At 35.6% G+C, this 19,387-nt stretch overlaps 2 protein-coding genes across 2 annotated transcripts; both read right to left on the bottom strand.

The window, feature by feature from the left end:
* Positions 1-6,425: 6,425 nt before the first annotated feature.
* LOC114370755 (aquaporin TIP1-3) lies at positions 6,426-8,138 on the bottom strand. The gene is made up of 3 exons (XM_028328152.1): positions 7,992-8,138; positions 7,147-7,397; positions 6,426-7,024 (listed from the first exon to the last, which is right to left on the bottom strand). Exons 1-3 carry the CDS (start codon positions 8,122-8,124, stop codon positions 6,650-6,652), a joined length of 759 nt encoding a protein of 252 aa, XP_028183953.1. The 5' UTR covers positions 8,125-8,138; the 3' UTR covers positions 6,426-6,649.
* A 1,315-nt stretch (positions 8,139-9,453) lies between these two features.
* LOC114385404 (ABC transporter B family member 20-like) lies at positions 9,454-18,487 on the bottom strand. The gene is made up of 11 exons (XM_028345473.1): positions 17,792-18,487; positions 15,265-15,319; positions 14,991-15,166; positions 14,671-14,871; positions 14,034-14,293; positions 13,643-13,953; positions 13,332-13,552; positions 12,910-13,250; positions 11,863-12,647; positions 11,535-11,776; positions 9,454-11,303 (listed from the first exon to the last, which is right to left on the bottom strand). Exons 1-11 carry the CDS (start codon positions 18,176-18,178, stop codon positions 10,074-10,076), a joined length of 4,209 nt encoding a protein of 1,402 aa, XP_028201274.1. The 5' UTR covers positions 18,179-18,487; the 3' UTR covers positions 9,454-10,073.
* Positions 18,488-19,387: the final 900 nt, after the last annotated feature.

The following is a 19,387-nucleotide window of genomic DNA, read 5'->3' on the forward strand; positions in this document are numbered from 1 at the left end:
ACCAGCTAACATGAAAATGTAACCTGAAGTGCATCTCAAACTATCTAGGCATCCTGCAAAATTCGAGTCAGAATACCCAGTAATCTCCAACTGATCTGACCTCTTGTATGTGAGCATACAATACTTTGTTCTCTTTAAATACCTCATAACTCTTTTGGCTGTTTTCCAATGATCCATTCCTGGATTGCTTAAATTTTTGTCTAATACCCCAACTATGTATACTATATCCGAACTTGTACATACTTGGGCATACATCAAACTCCCTACAGCTGATGCATAGGGAATCTTCTGCATTTCTAGAATTCCCAAATTTCTTTTTGGGCACTGTTTGAGACTGAACTTGTCTCCCTTAGCAACTAGAGTATCCCCGAATTTACATTCCTGCGTGCCAAACCTTTTAAGTACCTAATACAAAGGAGGCGTCACCAAGATCTTTCATTTCGAAGTTTCTTGATAGAAATCTCTTGGTTTCGTGCAACATGCCTATATCATTAGTGGCAAGCATTATGTCATCAACATATAAGACCAGAAAACGTACTTGCTCCCACTGAATTTGTGATACACACAATCATCAACAAGATTCATCTCGAAACCAAATAAGAGAATTACTTGATGAAATTTGTGATAACATTGACGAGATGCATGTTTTAGCCCGTAAATGGATTTTGTCAATTTGCAAACCATATTCTTTGGGTCTCCCAACACAAAGTTTTCTGGTTGCACCATATAAATTGTCTCATCAATGTTGCCCTTGAGAAATGTCGTCTTAACATCCATTTGATGAAACTCTAAATCATAATGTGCAACAAGAGCCATGATTGTCCTAAAAGATTCTTTCGATGAAACTGGAGAGAAAATCTTTTTAAAGTCAATCCTTTCCTTTTAGGTATAGCCATTTGCCACAAGACGAGCTTTATACCTCTCCACATTACCATTGGAATCCCGCTTGGTCTTAAATATCCATTTGCAACCAATGAGTTTCACACCTTCTAGTAATGGGACAAGTTCCTAAACCTTGTTGTCTTGCATGGACTTATGCTTTTCATTCATTGCTTTAATCATACCATTATTTTCCTCACGTTCCTGGCAAAATACCACATAATCATCTGGAATAGCATTTCTCCTTTCTCTTATAGATCTCCGCAAAGGTACTAGCTCATGAAGCATAGGTTCTTGAGGATCTTGAGTTTGTTCTTCATGAACGACCAAATTATCTTGAGTGGGAGATTCAATAACAATATCTTATAGAGGTTTCAAATTTGCTTTATCAAAAGCAACTGTACGAATTGGTTCTGGAATTGTTACTGATTCTTCCTCTAAGACAAAGTCTCTAACCTTATTCTTCCTCCTAAACTCAATATCCTCAAAGAATGTGGCAGTTCTCATCTCAAAAATTGTCTTTAATTTGGGATCATAAAATTTATAGCCCCTAGATCTTTCAGAATAACCAATAAAATAGTTGCTTATTGTTCAGGAGTCCAATTTCCTTTCATTTGGCTTATAAAGTCTTACCTCAGCTGGACATCCCCATACATGAAAATGTTTCAGACTAGGCTTTCGCCCAACCTAAAGCTCATAAGGTGTTTTGGCAGCTGCCTTGGTTGGCACTCTATTTGAATATAAGCTACAGTCTTTAATGTCTCTCCCTAGAGTGACTCTGGTAAGTTAGAATGACAAATCATGCTTCTTACCATATCCTTAAGAGTTATATTTCGTCTTTCAGCTACACCATTCATGCTAGGTGACCCCGACATGGTGTACTGTGGGACGATTCCACATTCCTCTAGGTACCTAGCAAAAGGCCTCAGACGTTGTTCACCTGAACTGTCATATCTGTCATAGTATTCACCACCACAGTCAGATCTGACACTCTTGATTCTTTTGTTGAGTTTATTTTCAACTTCAACTTTAAATGTTTTGAACACATTCAGAGATTGTGACTTTTCATATATAAGAAACAGGTATGCATATCTGGAGTAATCGTCTATAAATGATATAAAATATTATTGATCATTACATGAAGGTGTATGAAATGGCCCACAAATGTCTGTATGTATCAATTCCAAGATGTCTGTAGCTTTATATGCACCTAATTTCTTGCTTTTTGTCTGTTTACCTTTAATGCATCTAACACAAACATCAAAGCTTGTGAAATCAATGGAATCCAAGATTTCGTTTGACATAAGTCGTTCAATTATGTTCTTAGAAATGTGACCTAAGCACTTATGCCATAATGTTCCTGAGTCTGTATTATCAATTCTACACTTAGTACCACGCAATTCCGCATTAAAGGATTCACCATAGGAAGCTACAGTATCAAGTAAATATAGATTATCATAAGCCAAGAGTGAACCAGTTCTAACAATATCTAAATTAAAAGACAACCTAAATACATTATTTCCAAATGAACACAAATAACCCAATTTGTCCAAATAAGAAACTGAAACCAAATTCCATCTAAATAACGGTACAACAAAAATGTCCTTCAAATCCAAATAAAAAACAATACATAATAATAGTCTAAAATGCCCTATAGCTTCCACCTCCACCGATTTACCATCTCCAACATATATCTATCTTTCAAAATCAATTGGCTTCCGGTAGCTTAGGCAATCCTACATTGAAACAGTGATGTTAGTAGTGGCACCAGAATCTAGCCACCGAAGTGTTTCTAGGTACTAAAGCTAAATTGACCTCATAACAGAACAAAGTAAGAAACATACCTTTCTTTGCACGCCAAACATGATATTTGGTACATTTCTTCTTTACATGTCCAGGCTTATTGCAAAAGAAACAATTGTCACCTTGAATTTGTTTCTTTTCTGTTGGACCCTTAGCAACTTCATTCTTGGGCTGCTCAGTTCTTTTTCTTTTGCCCTTGTCTTTAGAGGTACTTACAGCATGAGCACTTTCAATCCTTTCTTGCTTCAGCCTTTCCTCGTCTTACACACAGTATGAAATGAGCTCATTAAGAGACCATTTTTCCTTCTAACAGTTATAAGATATCTTAAACTAACTAAACTGTGAAGGTAGAGAAATTAACACTAAATGAATAAGCAAATCTTCTGATAGCTCAAGCTTTAATGCCCTTGATTTTGAAGCAATATTTGACATTCCCATAATTTATTCCCTGACATTTCCGTTTCCTTGATACTTCATGGAGATTAAGTTCTAAAGAAGAGTACTTGTTTCCGCCTTATCGCTTTTTGCAAAGCACTTTTCAATTTCAGCAAGGGATTCTTTGACACTAGTTACATCATTTGAAACAGTACCCCTAAAGACCCAGGAATGTCACGCTTAATGATCATACAATTCATGCGTGATCCCACTTCTCATGAAGTTTCCTCTGTTTAGAGGTACTGGAATCTATAGGAAAAAGGAGTTTCTCAATCCTTAATGCAAGGTCTAGATCCATTCAGCCAAGAACATTTTGCATGTTCTCTTTCTAGTCCTTGAAATTTGTACCGTTAAGAACCGGAACCGAATTTAGATTAGCCGATATAGAAGCAACAACTAAAAAGATCAAAACAAATAATGCAATAAGCTCACATAACAATCATCAATGCATTTAAATAATGGTATATCCCATCTCAAGATATCTAGTGCACCATTAATATGAAGTCTTTGGACAGCGCGGTATTAATTGCTAGTGATATTCTTGTTGTAATGTTCAAACGTTGATAATAAAAGCATATCAAATAACAAACCTATCTTTTGATGTGATTTATCATTCATATGCAAAACCTCATAATTATCATACGTTTATAAGTGTGTATGAAAATTAGTTAAATGGTAACTTTCCTTTGGGTCAATCATCACTCATATAAATAATCACACACGATAACATTTCTCATGAACAATCTACACAAGAGAGGTCACTTTGGTGATATCTTATTCAATTAGCTCATTTAAATGCTAAACAATTAAAATTATATATTGTAGCTAAATTTTGAACATTGATGCACCAAATCCGATAATAAAACATTTATAGAGTAAATTATTTTAACTTTATTTATTTATTTCAAATTTTAGAAGCCCATTGTTGTTATTTTAATTTATTGTAATGACCTCTAATGGTAAGAACGAGCACAAAGTTACATGTATGTATATATATTAATGATGCACTGTAACCTTTAAATGAGCGGTGCATTTACATATTGTTGGTAAGATCAAGCAAAAATATGTAAAATATCTAAATTCATTTAAAATTTAGAATATGCCAGCAGCTTGAATAAAAAAAATTTCCAAAATCATACATGAATAAAAAGTATGGGTGGCTCTGATGCCGAATTGTTGGGATTCAATCAATCAACCTAATTTGATTCTAATAGACAATTATCAATTCTAACCACATGCTTACTATCCATGTAGAGAGAAATTACAGCATAAAGATGAATAAAACTCCATTGTGTTCCCACACTCAAAATCATGACGAAAACTAAATACAGAAGCGTATCTGGATTAATCATAATAGAATGATGAAAGGTTGATAAGGATCAAGATTGGTTTTATGATCTTCTAGATGTAGAGTTTTATTTTCTTCTCTGAATTTTCTCTTCTGATGGGGATAAAGAGAAAAAGAAAGCAAAACTATATGTTTTGTCGCTTCTCTCTACAAATGGGACCATAACCTCTTGTATTGCTAACTTCCATCAGTTACCCCAAATTTGCTAATTATAATTTGGCCCTTCATCAAATTATAATATCACTAATGGTATCTACACAATTAGTCTTTCATGACATATATGCCCTTATTCATAATTTTATATTGATTAGACCACTTTAATATTTTGGCTAATAAAATAATGGCCATAACTCATTCATGTGATATATATATATATGTATGTATGTATGTATGACCCAAAATTGCTAACAGACAATCGTTGAGAATACAGATCTCGTGGTGCCCTTTACCCTAATAGTGCTCGACGCGTTGGCGGAGGCCAGCCACTCGCCGTTGGGGGGAAATCGCACCACCATGGCAAAGTATGCATGATCCCAATAGAGGGATACATGGAGGGGTTCTAGAGACTCATGATGACGATCGATTTACCATTGGTGTAGAGATGTAGTTGGACTTGGGTTCGCTAGAGATCAAAATCTTGCGATTGTGCTGTCATTTGAGAAGGAGAGAGGAAAAAGGGGAAAAGAAAAAGGGAAGGGGCCTCCATCGTCGCTAGTCACCTCCGGTGGTTGTGAACGACAGCGAGTCATTTTCTAGTTGCAGGTCACACGAAGGAGGGTGGTCATTGGTTGAAGAAAAGAGGTAGAGGGAGAGAGAAGGAAAAAAAAAATCTAATGTGAAGGGTGTTCATGTAGTTGCAAGTCACTTTAACTTTATTATTTTTTTAATAAAATAGTTTATTAAATTAAAATAATATAAAAAAAATCAAGTGATATGTTATGTTATTGATATCTTTAACATAACTTCATATGTATATTATGTGGTCAACTAAGGAATACATCATCATATATTGAATGGAGACCATAAATTTCATATAAAATTTTTAAAATTTCAAGACCCAAGAAAAAAAAATAGAAAAATTTGTCAGAAAAATTATCTCCTAATGATCAAAACCTCCAAGATTTTATAAGAAAAGTTATTTCAATTAATTTAAAAAATATATAATGTGTTTAGTTCAAATAAAAGACCTTTACATTGTTGTATATGTAAACAAATAAATGAATGAAACTTTATCAACATTTTTAAAATTTATAAGATAAGGATAAAATAAAATGTACATGTTGTAAGAAAGAAAGAAAAGAAAAAACATATTAATGTGATTGGATGCATCCCCTTCAATGACACCTGATGGTTCATGCAATTAAAACATAGCTTCTTCCTCTTTCCAAATTAAAAGCGACGTGTAACTAAATTTATAGATTCATTCTTAAGTCAAATTGTATCGACCCATATGCACGTAAGTCCGGGCTGTTAATTAAAGCGTAAAATCATTTTTGATTTTTTTTTCTTAGTTCAAAAAATTAGGAATATTTTTTTAATTTATTGGATCAAAGACTAGTTCAACATGTGGTGTGTGTGGTTGTCCTTGTACCAAGAAAATTATTCACACTATGAAAGTTAAATAGATCATTTTTTCATCCACGGAACAAAACCTTACACTATTAAGTCAATTATTTGAATTGAATATTTTTATTTAATATTTAAAATAATTAAAATTAATGTAATTATAATAATTCATTATTTAATACTAAAACTAATTTTAAACAAAAAAAAAGTTTATTTATGAAATACTTTTTGTCCAAAATCCCTGATGCATGTTTGATTTGCAGTTGACAATCTTGTAGAACACCTTCTAATACAAATTCAATACATAAAAATAAACTAAACACAAAAATAAAGATTATAATTCATTGACAAAATTACTTTTGTCTCAAACATAATTTTATAACTGCGAGCGCAATAAAATAATACATTGTTAAAGTTAATGTAAAGGACAAATTCATTGGTCTAACATTTAAAGATTACATCCAGAAAATTCATTCTTCATCTCTATTACATGAAAGAAAAAAGAAATCTTAATTCCTACAACAAGAACATAGATTACTCAGAATCCTTTTAATTCTTAACCATCTCTAATAATTTATTCACTCCTCGATGTGGAGAGGACAATAAGCACACATTAATCTAGAAATCACTGCTTGAAAGAGGTTCATGACCATCATCTCCAATGAAGATATTATCATAGATTACTGCAGCAATTGCTGCACCAATGAATGGACCAACCCAATAGACCCAGTGATGGGTCCATGACCATGTAACCACAGCAGGGCCAAAGGACACAGCTGGGTTCATGGATGCACCATCAAATGCACCACCAACTAAGATGTTGGCACCCACAATAAAGCCAATTGCAATTGGTGCAACAACTCCCACATTCCCTTTCTTTGGGTCCACTGCTGTGGCATAAACTGTATATACCAACCCAAAAGTCATCACAATTTCAAAAACTAATGCATTCCAGACAGACACACCAGGTGATAGGGAAAAGCCTGTTGTTTCCTGCAATGTAGAAATTGCAAAATGAATTAGAGTTTCAATCATGAATTGAGTGCAAAAGGTTACTATAAATTATGAATAGCAGCGGTAAATTAAGGCTTAAGCAGAAGGTGAAATATGGTTACCATTCCACCGGTTGCAGACTTGAGAAGAATGCATGCAACAACTGAACCAAGCAACTGTGCAATCCAATACAAAATACTTCTCAACAGGGTTATGTTTCCTCCTATGAAGGCACCAAATGTGACTGCAGGGTTTACATGACCACCAGAAATGTTTGCCCCAACAGAGACAGCCACAAAAAGCCCAAATGCATGAGATAGTGATGCAGCAATGAGACCAGCTGGTGTTGCAGGTCCATTGTTGGTAAGTTTGCCTGCGAAAAATAACCAATAATTAGTCATTTCACTAGCAATCAAAATCGAGGATACAACTATTGAACGTCGTGTTGAAATTTTCAACTCTTGATTAAAAGTATACAAATATTATGTAGCTAGAATTATTTAGAATGGAAGTATGTAACTATTTCAAGTATGAGTGATTCTGATTCCTACCACTTTGTTTTATAACACTCTCTTAGTTTTTACTTAGAAATGTAAGCAACTATGTATGGTTCGGGACCATCATAGATTCCATCAATATTTATATAACAAGTAATCAAAGTTTTATTGTTTTTTTTCTTGTAAATTGAAAAATTAGACTATGCGCTACTTAGAGATTGGTCAAGACAATATAAACATGTGATGGTCTTGGACTATATAATAATTTCTCCTAATCAAGGGAGGCAAAGAGAGAGCAGAGGAATATCGAATGTCTGGCATTAACTTTACACTAAAGTCTTAAAAATACTCTGCAACACTACTTGTAATTTAAATTATTCTAAACTGCAATGTAACTTTAAATGGGACTAAGATATATAAACTTGTAAAACTCATTTTGGAATGAAAAGAATACTATGTTGAGTGCTCACTGTAAGCCATGCCAGATCCTTCCCCAGCAAAAACAAAAATGATCATGGAGAAGAATTCTGCAAATGCTGCTCTGATTGCATCAGGTTGGCCAGCCTCTCCAGGGGTCCCAATTGCAATTCTATATATTGCCATTATTATTAGCTAGCTCAAGAAACAGAAGAGAAACTTATGTGTTTCCTGATTTTCTTTTCTATATAATTTGGTTAAAAAAGTGAGGGCAAAGTGTGAGAGCTTTGTTTGCACTTTAAAAACCAAAATTAACGGCCAAGGAAACGGTCAGTAAGACTGTGTACCATAATATTGTAAGCATGCAACGTAGGACTAAGGAGTGGAGTCTTCATTAGGAAACTTGGTCATAGTCTTGGCACGTGTGTGGCTGTGATGTGATGTAGCTGAAGTGGGAGATCCAAGGATTCTTACAAAAGGTTTTGCTAAATAATATTTTCAGCATTAGCGAAAGTGCCGGCTAGCCTAATATTTGACGACCATAATTAAGAACAGACTATGTTTGATTTTTTTTAATGACTGATAGGTTGTAAGTTGGGTGTCTAATATAGTAATCATATTTATAAAAATAATAAAATTATCACATCATCTATCACATTAACATCTTAATATCACATTATCACTAAAAACATAAAAATCAAATGTGCAATAAAAAGGTTTAAGAGATCAAAATTTTAAATATAAAATTATAAAGATCAAAAGTAATTCTAAATTATTTATAATTTTCAAATCAAATAAGGATATCATTGTTTAACAAATTACTTTGGAATTTATTTTTTACTTTTTCTTTCAAAAGTTGAAGTATAATATTTTGTTTGAATGAACTTGTCAATAAATACTTATGATGTCAAACCTCTTCCATAAATTAAAATCAACTTATATAAAAGTTAAATAAAAAACTTCTATAAAAGTGAAATATATAAATTAATTTTAATAACTGATTTATTTTCCCTTCTTTTAAAAGTACTCTTTGAAACGTTTATTCAAACATATTCTAAATAATTTACACACGGGCACACCAAAATCCAAAGACTTTTATTTCATGTAAAAAATGGGGGGAGCGAGGAAGATTAGACTTTTGAACCAAAGTACCATTCTTAGATATACAAGAGAGAGAAGGGATGAAAAACATCTTAGCATAAACCGGCATTATCCATCTACACTTACTGGTGGGGTTGTGTAGATTTCTACTTAAAATACAGAATCTAGAGAGGGGGAAAAAAGGTAGACTGAAAAAGGGGGAAATAAAAAATCCAGAACACTGGCCTCTTCTTCTGTCACGCTCGAAGAGCAAACGTGAAGCAGGTGATTGGACGTGAAGCAGGAGATGAAATGCTCTGAAACTCCTAAGCCTAGGTATGGTAAATGTTTAGCACTGAACTTTGAATCTTTATTAATGTAAAAAGGATTGAAAAAATGAATGTTATAAAAGACTAAGAATAGTTAAGATTCTTCTTGGCCAAATACACTTGAAAATATGCATTCAATATGTAGGGAAAAATACTCAGGATTCCAGCAGCAAAAGGAATGCCTTCCAAACTATTGCTATATATATACAGAGGTTACAACTCTTCGATCTGAACTTTCTACAATTATGACAAATTGGAAAAGAAAAAAGAACAAAATTACAGTTATGAATAAGTTCATCATCCACGCGTAGTTAGGGAGAGTGAAAAGGAAGTCCAGTAAAAGAGTGTCACCTCACCTCAGCAGAATTAGTGTTGATTTCACTATCTCTTGAGAAACAAATTAATGCCATGGATAGAAAACACCCTCAGTCTACGCTGCTTGACTCCAAAAGAATTCAACCCAAGTCCGCAAAACCAACCAAACTCCAAAATCCTATATTTAAATTCCTACACATCTATTTGTCCTACAGTATTCTCTTCCTATGCCTACAAATGCCAGGTGCTGATCCAAGCCCCATCATTCTCATTGCCAATTTCCAGTTTCCACCCCACATTCCAGGAAAAACCCTTCAGGTGCAGAAGTCACCAGTGATTCAACTCAAGCAGAAAATGAGCCAACAATTAGTAGCAATTACTCACAAGTCACAACATCACATACTCCCCATCCTAAACAAGCCTATGCTGACGCAAAGCCTTACCAAAATGAGGTTGCATCAGTCGGACATACAAACCATTCTTTGCTACCAATGTATCATGACTGCCCTCCTCCACTATCCGTCCTCCATTAAGCACTACAATATTGTCCACATGCCTCATCATTGCAGCCCTATGCGCTATTAGAATAGTTGTCTTGTTTCCCATTATTAGTGTGTCTATTGCCTCTTGCACTACTCGGCTTGACTCAGATTCAATTGCTGAACTAGCTTCATCCAACAACAAGATAGGGGCATTTTTCAGCACTACCCTAGCAATTGCAATTCTCTGTTTCTGCCCTGGGGTTAAGTCAACACCTCTCATCCCAACATGAGTGTCATAACCATGAGGCAAGCTGCTAATGAAATGATGAGCATTCGCTATTCTTGCAGCCTCTTTCATCTCAGCTTCAGTTGCATTATGCCTTGCATATATGATGTTTTCCCTTATGGTTGTTGAGAAGATAATAGGTTCCTGCTGAACCAGACCAAGGTGGCTCCTCAACCATCTCAAGTTATATTGCTTTAAGTCCCTACCATCCAGGAAAACTTGGCCTGCAACTGGGTCATAAAACCTCTCAATCAAAGATATTATAGTGCTCTTTCCTGACCCAGAAACTCCCACAATAGCAACTGTTTGGCCCCCAGTGACTTTGAGGCTAAAATTGCTCAATACCAACACTTCAGGACGAGATGGGTAACAAAAATCAACATTTTTTAACTCGAGGCTTCCATATACATTGGGTGGCTTCAATGCTGAGCTATCATCAGGATCAATTATAGGCACACGATCTATAATGTCAAACACGGATATGAGAGATTTTCGTCGTTTAAGTATGTAAGGAGCCAATCCAAAAGGCTCCACAAGTGCAAATGTTGCAAATGAGAAAACCATGTACTCCTTGAGTGCAGTAGGTGGATCCATGTAACCACGTTTTATACATATTGCAGTGTACCAAAGTAGCAGGGCATTACAAGCAAAAAGTAGAAACTGTGAAAAGCCAAATGCAAAACCAATTGCCATCCCATGAAGAAAGCTCTGCTTAAATATTTTCTTTAATTGCAGCCTGTAGAGCTCCATTACCTTGTTACCAGCACAAAAGGCAACAACAGTGTAAATGTTCCTAACTGCATCTTCAAGAACCAAAGATGCCTTTCGGTGCATTTCCTGGATGCCCCTCGAAAATCCAGCAAGCCAAAATTTCTGCAATATTCAAGCAGACTGCATTTAATATGGTTTTCATGCAGAAAATTAAAGTAAATAAACCAGACTCCTATTATTCTTAGCAAGCTTTGGCAAGCCATTCATTAATTCATATAATTTAAAGATCCAGAAAATAAAAGCCATGTATTTCACAGATCTCACTTATCTAGAACAGGTACAATAATTTAATAACATTCATTTCAAAATAGTTATATTTCAGCAGGTGCAAACCTGGGCAATGGCAGAAACACAGAGAATTGGAAAGGTTGCAAAAGCCACAAGTGCTAACCGCCAGTGCAGCAAAGCACCAATGAGAAGACCAACAATAACTGCAGCACTGTCCTGTATAAATATGGAAAGCCTGTTGCTAAAAGCAGCTCGCACAAAAGTAGCATCATTGGCCAATCGCATGGACAAATTGTCAGCACTGTTTTCCTCATCATCAAACCATCCCACTTCATTGCGTAGCATGGCTGCCATTATTATAGAAGCAGGTTAAGTAATGTTCAAAATTATAAATTTTTTGAAAGAAAAACACTGCTAAAGAGGAGTTATGAACCTGAGAACATCATTCTCCTAACTCTTTCTGTCATTTTCTCTCCCATAATACCAAAGTAGAAATGCTGTAAAAAGTTGGCAACTACAGTCACAATACCCATGCAGCCAATGATCAAGCACCACCTGTCTACCTCCCGTTCAAGGTGATGAGGGTCATCAATTCTATAGTAAGCTGTCACCACAAGACCAATAACATAAGCAAGAAGGGGATTGAAAGACCCAAAGATAGCAGCACCTATGCTTCCTAACACAGCATAAAGCCACTCAGTAAAACTAAGCTCAGCCAGCTTCTGCAGTGATGGTGGTTTTCGATGCCGTGCACCCTTTGTTTCTCTCATTTTAACTGAAACATCATCAGAATGACTAAGTGGTCTACTAAAAGTCTGTGAATGGGAGCGTTCACTTTTAGGATCAGATGTTAAAAGAGGTGAAATGGGAGATTCTGGGTCAGACTCATTTGACATATGTCGATGCACAGAATGAACATCAATCTTGGGTAACTCTGGCAGTCTCATTTCAAAACTATCCTGCCTTCTTATTGATGGCTCCTTATCTGCTGCATCCAATGCCAGACCATTTTCAAGCATTTTCTCAGACGGTGGGCTCTGGACTTTTGGTGATTCTAGCAAGTTAAAGGCGCCATCTGGAGGTCGGGATGCATTAGAAACTCTTTGAAGAGAGGGCGACTTAATCATTTTAGGGGATGATGGTTCTTTGAAGCTATGACTCGAAGAATCCTTCTCAATTTGGAAGGCTGAAGTTTCCTTGTAGTTTCGAACAGGCATCCTGGTGATCATTAAAAAAGAAAAAAAAGTAAGCCATCAAAATGCCAGTGGGAATATCTTAAACATTATTCAAACAGAAAATGTTAAATGCTGTAGTTCAGTGGTCGTTCAGATGCACTAAAGTGTAAACATTATTAGTTTATTATTCTAAGAAATATTTTTCTAAACAAACTTTTGCCTCTTTCAACATCCCAATATTTTAAGAGATCCATGTTATATCATGGTAGACTAAGAATAATGCATGGGAAAGGAAGAAGTGTGACCTCTTGGGAAGTTTTGCTGCCTCTTCACATCGAAGAAGCTCTGCATATAAGCCATCCAGTGCCAATAATTCGTCATGAGTACCCATTTCAACAAGCTGGCCTTCCTCCATAACGGCTATATAGTCAGCATTCTTTATGAGACTAAGCCTTCGAGCAATTATTATTGTTGAGCGTCCCAACATAAGCAAATCCAGAGCCCCCTGAACAGCCCTCTCAGCCTCAAAATCAAGTCCACCAGTAACCTCATCAAGAAGAAGAATTGATGGATTTAGAAGCACAGCTCTAGCAATAGAAAGTTTTATTTTCTGCTCTTCGGTCAAAGATAGACCAGCCCTGCCAACCTGAAAGCCAGGAGCACCAGTTTTGGAAATTAAAACCTCACTGCCACTTAAAGGAAACATTATAATGCAACCAAGTTTTACCTGTGTGTCATAACCCTTCTCTAATGAGCTGATAAATGTATGCGCATGAGCTATTTTAGCAGCCTCTTCAATTTGATCCATGGTGGCATCCCTCCCATAAGCAATGTTGTCTCTTATACTCAAACTGAGCAAAGCAGGCTCCTGGGTGACTAGTCCTATTTGGCTCCTCAGCCATTCCAGTTTCAAATTTTTTATATTTTCACCATCTAAAAGAACTTCTCCTGAATCACAGATTGGCAAATCAATTTAAATATGCAAATCACTTTGAATGCAATAGTAAAATCATACTGCATCAAGGGGAAAATAATGACCTAATGTAGGATCATAAAAACGCTCCATGAGTGGAATAATACTACTTTTTCCAGAGCCATTTCTGCCAACAAGTGCTACAGCTTTCTTAGCAGGTACAGTGAGATAAAATCCACTCAAGATAGGGATTTCAGGACGAGACAGATAGCTGAAATAAACATTCCGGAACTCTATATTTCCTTGCACAGAATCAGGGGAAGTGCCATCATGATTAACAGATGAGGATGACCGACTTATCATCTCAAATAGTCTATAAGCAGCTATTCGTCCCTGATCAAATGAGTAGAAATTTGTCGCTGCTTGATTCAATCCCCTGAATAAAAGTAACAAAAAATTTAGGTGAAATAATTAGCATATATTAAAATATGTGAGTTGGGTGGGAAAAATGCTCACAGGCCACTTAGAATTACAGCAAAAAGAGCTGTTATAATTTCACCACCATGCGCTTTTCCGTGAATAACCAAGAATCTTCCAACCCAGAGTTGTAATGCACAAGAACATATTGCTAGTCCATACGTAAATCCAAGACCAAGCCCTTGAACAAGACTGATTAATATACCATATCTAAGAGTAGCTTGCAGTGATGTTGCATATGAATACTTGGCCAAAGTTTCATTTGAAAATGCATACAATGTCCTTATATAGGAAACTGCCTGCAACACAAGAAATTATCTATATTGAGAATCAGTAGCACTAAAACACTTCACCATTCTTACGAGCACCACTTCAAATTCAAAATATTAAAGAAAAAATAAAGATAAAATTGAAGCATTTCTGATCTTATTAACAAAACAGCAATCAGGGCAATCAGAGCATTTCCTACTTCAAAACTGTTTCATATACAATAATCTGAGATGTAAAATACAAATAGCTCTATGTATAATCTGAGACTCTGACTCCATCATGCTATAGAGAAAATAACTAGCAAAAATCTTGAAGCATTCATCTATATGACTATCTCATGCATAAACACAAGAAAAGAGGAAAGTACTTGTTTCATTGTAACAATTAAAATCAAACAATAAACAACCTGTTCAGCAATGCTAGCTGCTTCAGCATATGCATCTTGGATATTCTCTGCAAGCCTATGAAGGAATATGTTTGATATTCCTCCAGCAGCAACAATAAATGGACCCGTGGCTAACGTTATCAAAGCAATCTGCCAACAATTGACAAGGCCAATGACAAGACCACTGAAGAATGTAGCCATATTATGAATATAATTTCCAACCTGTATCATCAAAAACATATAAATATATTATACAAGACATATGTCCAAAGATATTAACTGCAGAGAAATTAACATTTTCAAAGGAAGTAATTTATACACATGGTTAAAATAAGACATACTTTTTCACTGAGGGCGGACTGGATAAGCAACACATCACTTAATACTTGACTCACTATGTCTCCATTATTCCCATAAGTATCAAAAAAACTCATGTCTTGATTAAGTAGTACTTGAACATATTTTGACCTGATGACAGCAGTCTGCCGTTCTCCCGTCAAAATCCAACATGAAACCTCTATTTAACAGGAGGGTAAAAGCATTAGAATTGCACAAGACTTAAATGCAACATCTCATAAAGCACACTTATCATTATTAAATAAACATTTAACTTACCAATCCAACCAGCAACAAAAACTCCCGCAGCAATATAAGCAATAGTTAAAGCAAGCTGCAGAAGAGAAAAAAAGTAAGTTAGCCAAAGTCCACTGATTCACAAACAACAATGCCTTGCAGAAAACTGAAGATAATTTCACCCCTGAAGTTTCCCCTTTTCAAAATTTCAAATAACAAAAGGTATACCAAAAGCAAACCAACAAAGAATAAGAGAGACACAACTACGAAAAAGTTAAGAGAAACCATGACAACAGTAGAAAATGGAGTAAAACTTCAGCATGCTCATTAATGGAGAGGAAAAGTATGTTCCCCTGACTTTAAGCATTTCATGCTTTCTATCTCAAAGGTCCCCCAAATAATAGAAAAACCAAATCAATTGCATGGAAAAAAAAAAAGCCTTCTAATCCTTCTACTCTCTCTCCTCCAAGAGCTGAAAAGGCCAAACACAAACAGAATGTATTTTGAAGCTATACTTACAACGCAAGAATACCAGATAACAATTAACACAAGTCACAAATATGTATTATTGTCTGAAGTTTTCATACGGTTCGGTAATTTAGGGAAGTGTTATGGATTTAAGGAAGTTGCTGCTTGTACTGCACTCTAACTGAAAGGATATGTGCCATTGTGAAACTAATAACAATATCCTCAATACAAATACAGGAGTAGGATCAGTACAATCAACGCCTTTTATTCAATATATTAACCACTTCCTTACCTTTCCTTCCTGTTTTTGACTCTATATATTCTTGACAAGGAGAAACAAAATTGTAACCACCATAATTATTACCATCCTTTGCAAAAATCAAAAAGAAAGAATCAGGCCAACACTCACAACTCACAAGACAAATACAAGTAGAACTGTAGAAGATTCTAACCACCCTATCTGGGAATAAAACTTCAAGAATTTTCAACCCAACGGGATATCATAATTTTCGTTTCATCGTCTTGGGTTGAATTTGCGATTGGGCTTATGTTATTTAGCTGAATCCGATCTTGTTAAGATATTTTTGACTACATAATAGCTGGAGGCCCAAATCCTTACAGAATACTTTATTCCATACCATTGGAGGATAAGTTATAGTATAAGAGTCCTATTTAAAAAGTTGTAACATCTTTGCTTTCTTAATAAAATTATCAGTTTCATGAATTATGGCAGCAAATTGCGACCAAGTGTACTCTCGTAATGCAATCAAACCCTAGATGTGAAATGCAGTGCTTAGGTTTCTCCAATACATGATCCTGCTTTCTTTAATTTTGTATTGTTTCCAGATTCATTTTCCTTGGCAGACAGCAACACAAAGCAATCCCATCAAAACCCTAAAGATATCAAATAGAAAGTCATCTTTCCACGGGTACTTTCTACAGCAATCAAATACAAAAGAAAGTTTCTTTAAAATCCCTTCCTATTTTCAGAAAATTGTAAGTCATTTAACCTCAATGAAACTTCAATATGTTTCTAAACTTAAATTCACCCTAGAAAAAGATAACCAATTAAATCCTAACCCACTTTCATCCTTGTATGTTTATGAGATAAGAAAAATTGTAAGCTAGCAATGCACTTCAGGCAATTAGTTTAAGAAGAGAGTTCACTTCCAAAAGCTCAAGGTTGAAAAATAGGTTTAAATAATAGCTCCATGACTCAACTAACCATGGGAGACTCCCTCTTGTATGAATCAACTCATTGAGTTGAAATAAACTACAGATTGCTAAAGTAATGAAATTATTTATGACAACTGACAAACTGTTATGGACAGGGCAGATAGTCAAAGATGATTTCATTTATTACTACAAAATGATACGACCAAATATCTCAAAAGTACTAAACAATCTAACCTTACAATTGCATACAGACTAGACAAGGCTCAGACATTCCATGAAAATTTAATTGATCAAATATCTAAAGCAACATTGCACCAATTCAATGCAAGAGGAGAAATTATGAAAACAAAAAGTGCACCACCGCAGCCAGTGAAAATAATCAATTTTCAAAAGCAGACAAGGCAACGACAAAATCAGCAGAACTAAACAATTTTCTTGAACTCCTCATTGTCCAATCAATTACAGAAACAGCAGGAGTTAATGATTTAGAAAATGTAAATCGACAAACTTTCTAATTTTCTCCGCACGGAAGTTCTCACATATTGACCAATTTTGTCTGGAAACCAAAAAACTAATAGAACAGTACATGCAGCCTAGAAGACTACAAGAACAACAAAAATAGAAGACACATTTTGAAATACATAGCTTAAAGCCTTAAACCCTAACAATACCTTCGACAATCACCAGCTAGCCAAGTGAACCAAATCAAACTATCAGAAACGAAAACCTACATGTACAAGCTATATGCACATACGCATCATCATTACCCCCAACCCAGTCTAATAACAACAAAGCTTGTCCATGAATTCAACAATTAAAGCTTTCAATTACATCTCAACGGTAAAACATCACCTGAGCCTTAAACAAAGGGGAAAACAAATTAAAGCAAAAACCTAGGGTTTGCGCATGAAAACCACAATCTAACCTCGGTGAACCTGTCAAACTGCTCCTGCGACGTGCCGTGCGGAGGATCCAACCGCAGCACGTGGATGATCTTCGCGAAGTAGTGCAAGTAAAGGACGAGCGCGGTGCCGTGCGCCGCAGCAGCGACGGAACCGACGGCCATGAGAAACCAATCGAAGCGGTCGGCGCATGCGAAGAGCTGCGAAAACGGAACCGCGGCGGGCGGCGGCTCGATCTCCTCCGGCTCCTCCATCTCCTCCTCCGCCTCCAACTGCTGCGACGCGGACGTCTCGGCGCTGGGGTCCAGGTACGGCGACGGCGACTCCGGAGGCTCCGACACCTCCGAAACCGGCGTGAGCGGTTGCACGTGCGGCGGGGACCACCCGAACAAACCTCTCGATACCATCATCTCTTCTCTCTTGCCGAAACGGAAACGAAAACTCTTTCCGAACGAAAATTCTCAATTCAGCAGATCCAGTCAAAAACTTAAAATCCTCAGATTATAACTGCGCCTCTTTGTTTTCCTCTTCCGGCGAACGACGTCGTCCTGGCCTTGGCCGCACCGCCGTCGCCGTCTCCTTTTACACCTTCTCAGGTCGGAAACGGTGCACGGAGAGAGGAAACTATCGTTACCCGAGGCAGCACGCGAAAATTGTGAACCCTCTCCCGTTTTCTTCTTCTTCTACTTCTCCTTCTTCGGGTTTGGGAGAGTTGTTTCTATTTTTTTTTATATATATATATATAGGTTTAACGGTCAAACGCCGGCGTCGATGTGCTTTAAGGTATTTTCCTAATTTATGAGTATTTATTAATATTTGGTTAAATATTAATTGATTTGTTTATGGGTTTATGCTTTTTAGGGACACAGATACAGTGAGTGTGCGCTGTGACGACAAAGGCATGCATGCAAAGCTGGAACAACGGAGAAGGGTGTTTTGGTAAAGTCACGCTCAATGATGATCGATCATGGTTTTGTGTGTGCAAAATTACGTTAGGGTCCTTGAGTGAGAGTCGTTAGAGATGACACGTGTTACGTGCCGGTGCCCAAGTAAAGGAGCGCAGAGATAATTTTTTTATATGTTTTTTTTTTGGGCATTATAATTTCGATGTTTTAATTTGAATTGATCGATTAATGTGTTTACATTTTCATTTTTTTAATTTTATTCTCAAGGTTAGATTTAATGTTTTTATATACATAACTACACTATATATATAATTTAGTTTTATCAACTTAATTTGTGTATTACATGGATCAAAATAAAAATTTATTTTGCAAATATTTAATTAATCATTAAATTATTTATAAATATAACTTATGTTGTGTTGAGTTGTTATAAATTTTTTATATAATTATATTTAAAGTTTTTTAACTTACTTGATTGAATAATATGTATGAGTTATTATAAATTAATAGCTTTTTACAAAAATTTTGCATGACTTTTATTCATTTTGTTTTACCAAAATAATTAATGATTTATTGATTTAGTATTTTAGATTCAAAATTGATTTGATTGAAGTAAGTTCAGATAAATTTTACATTAAATAAAAACATGCATTGCTTTGTTATTAAGTTGGTTTTAGAATAAAACATTCAATTATTTAAAAAAATAATAAAACA

The sequence above is a fragment of the Glycine soja genome, chromosome 2 (genome assembly GCF_004193775.1).
Source record: "Glycine soja cultivar W05 chromosome 2, ASM419377v2, whole genome shotgun sequence".
NCBI lineage: Eukaryota > Viridiplantae > Streptophyta > Magnoliopsida > Fabales > Fabaceae > Glycine > Glycine soja.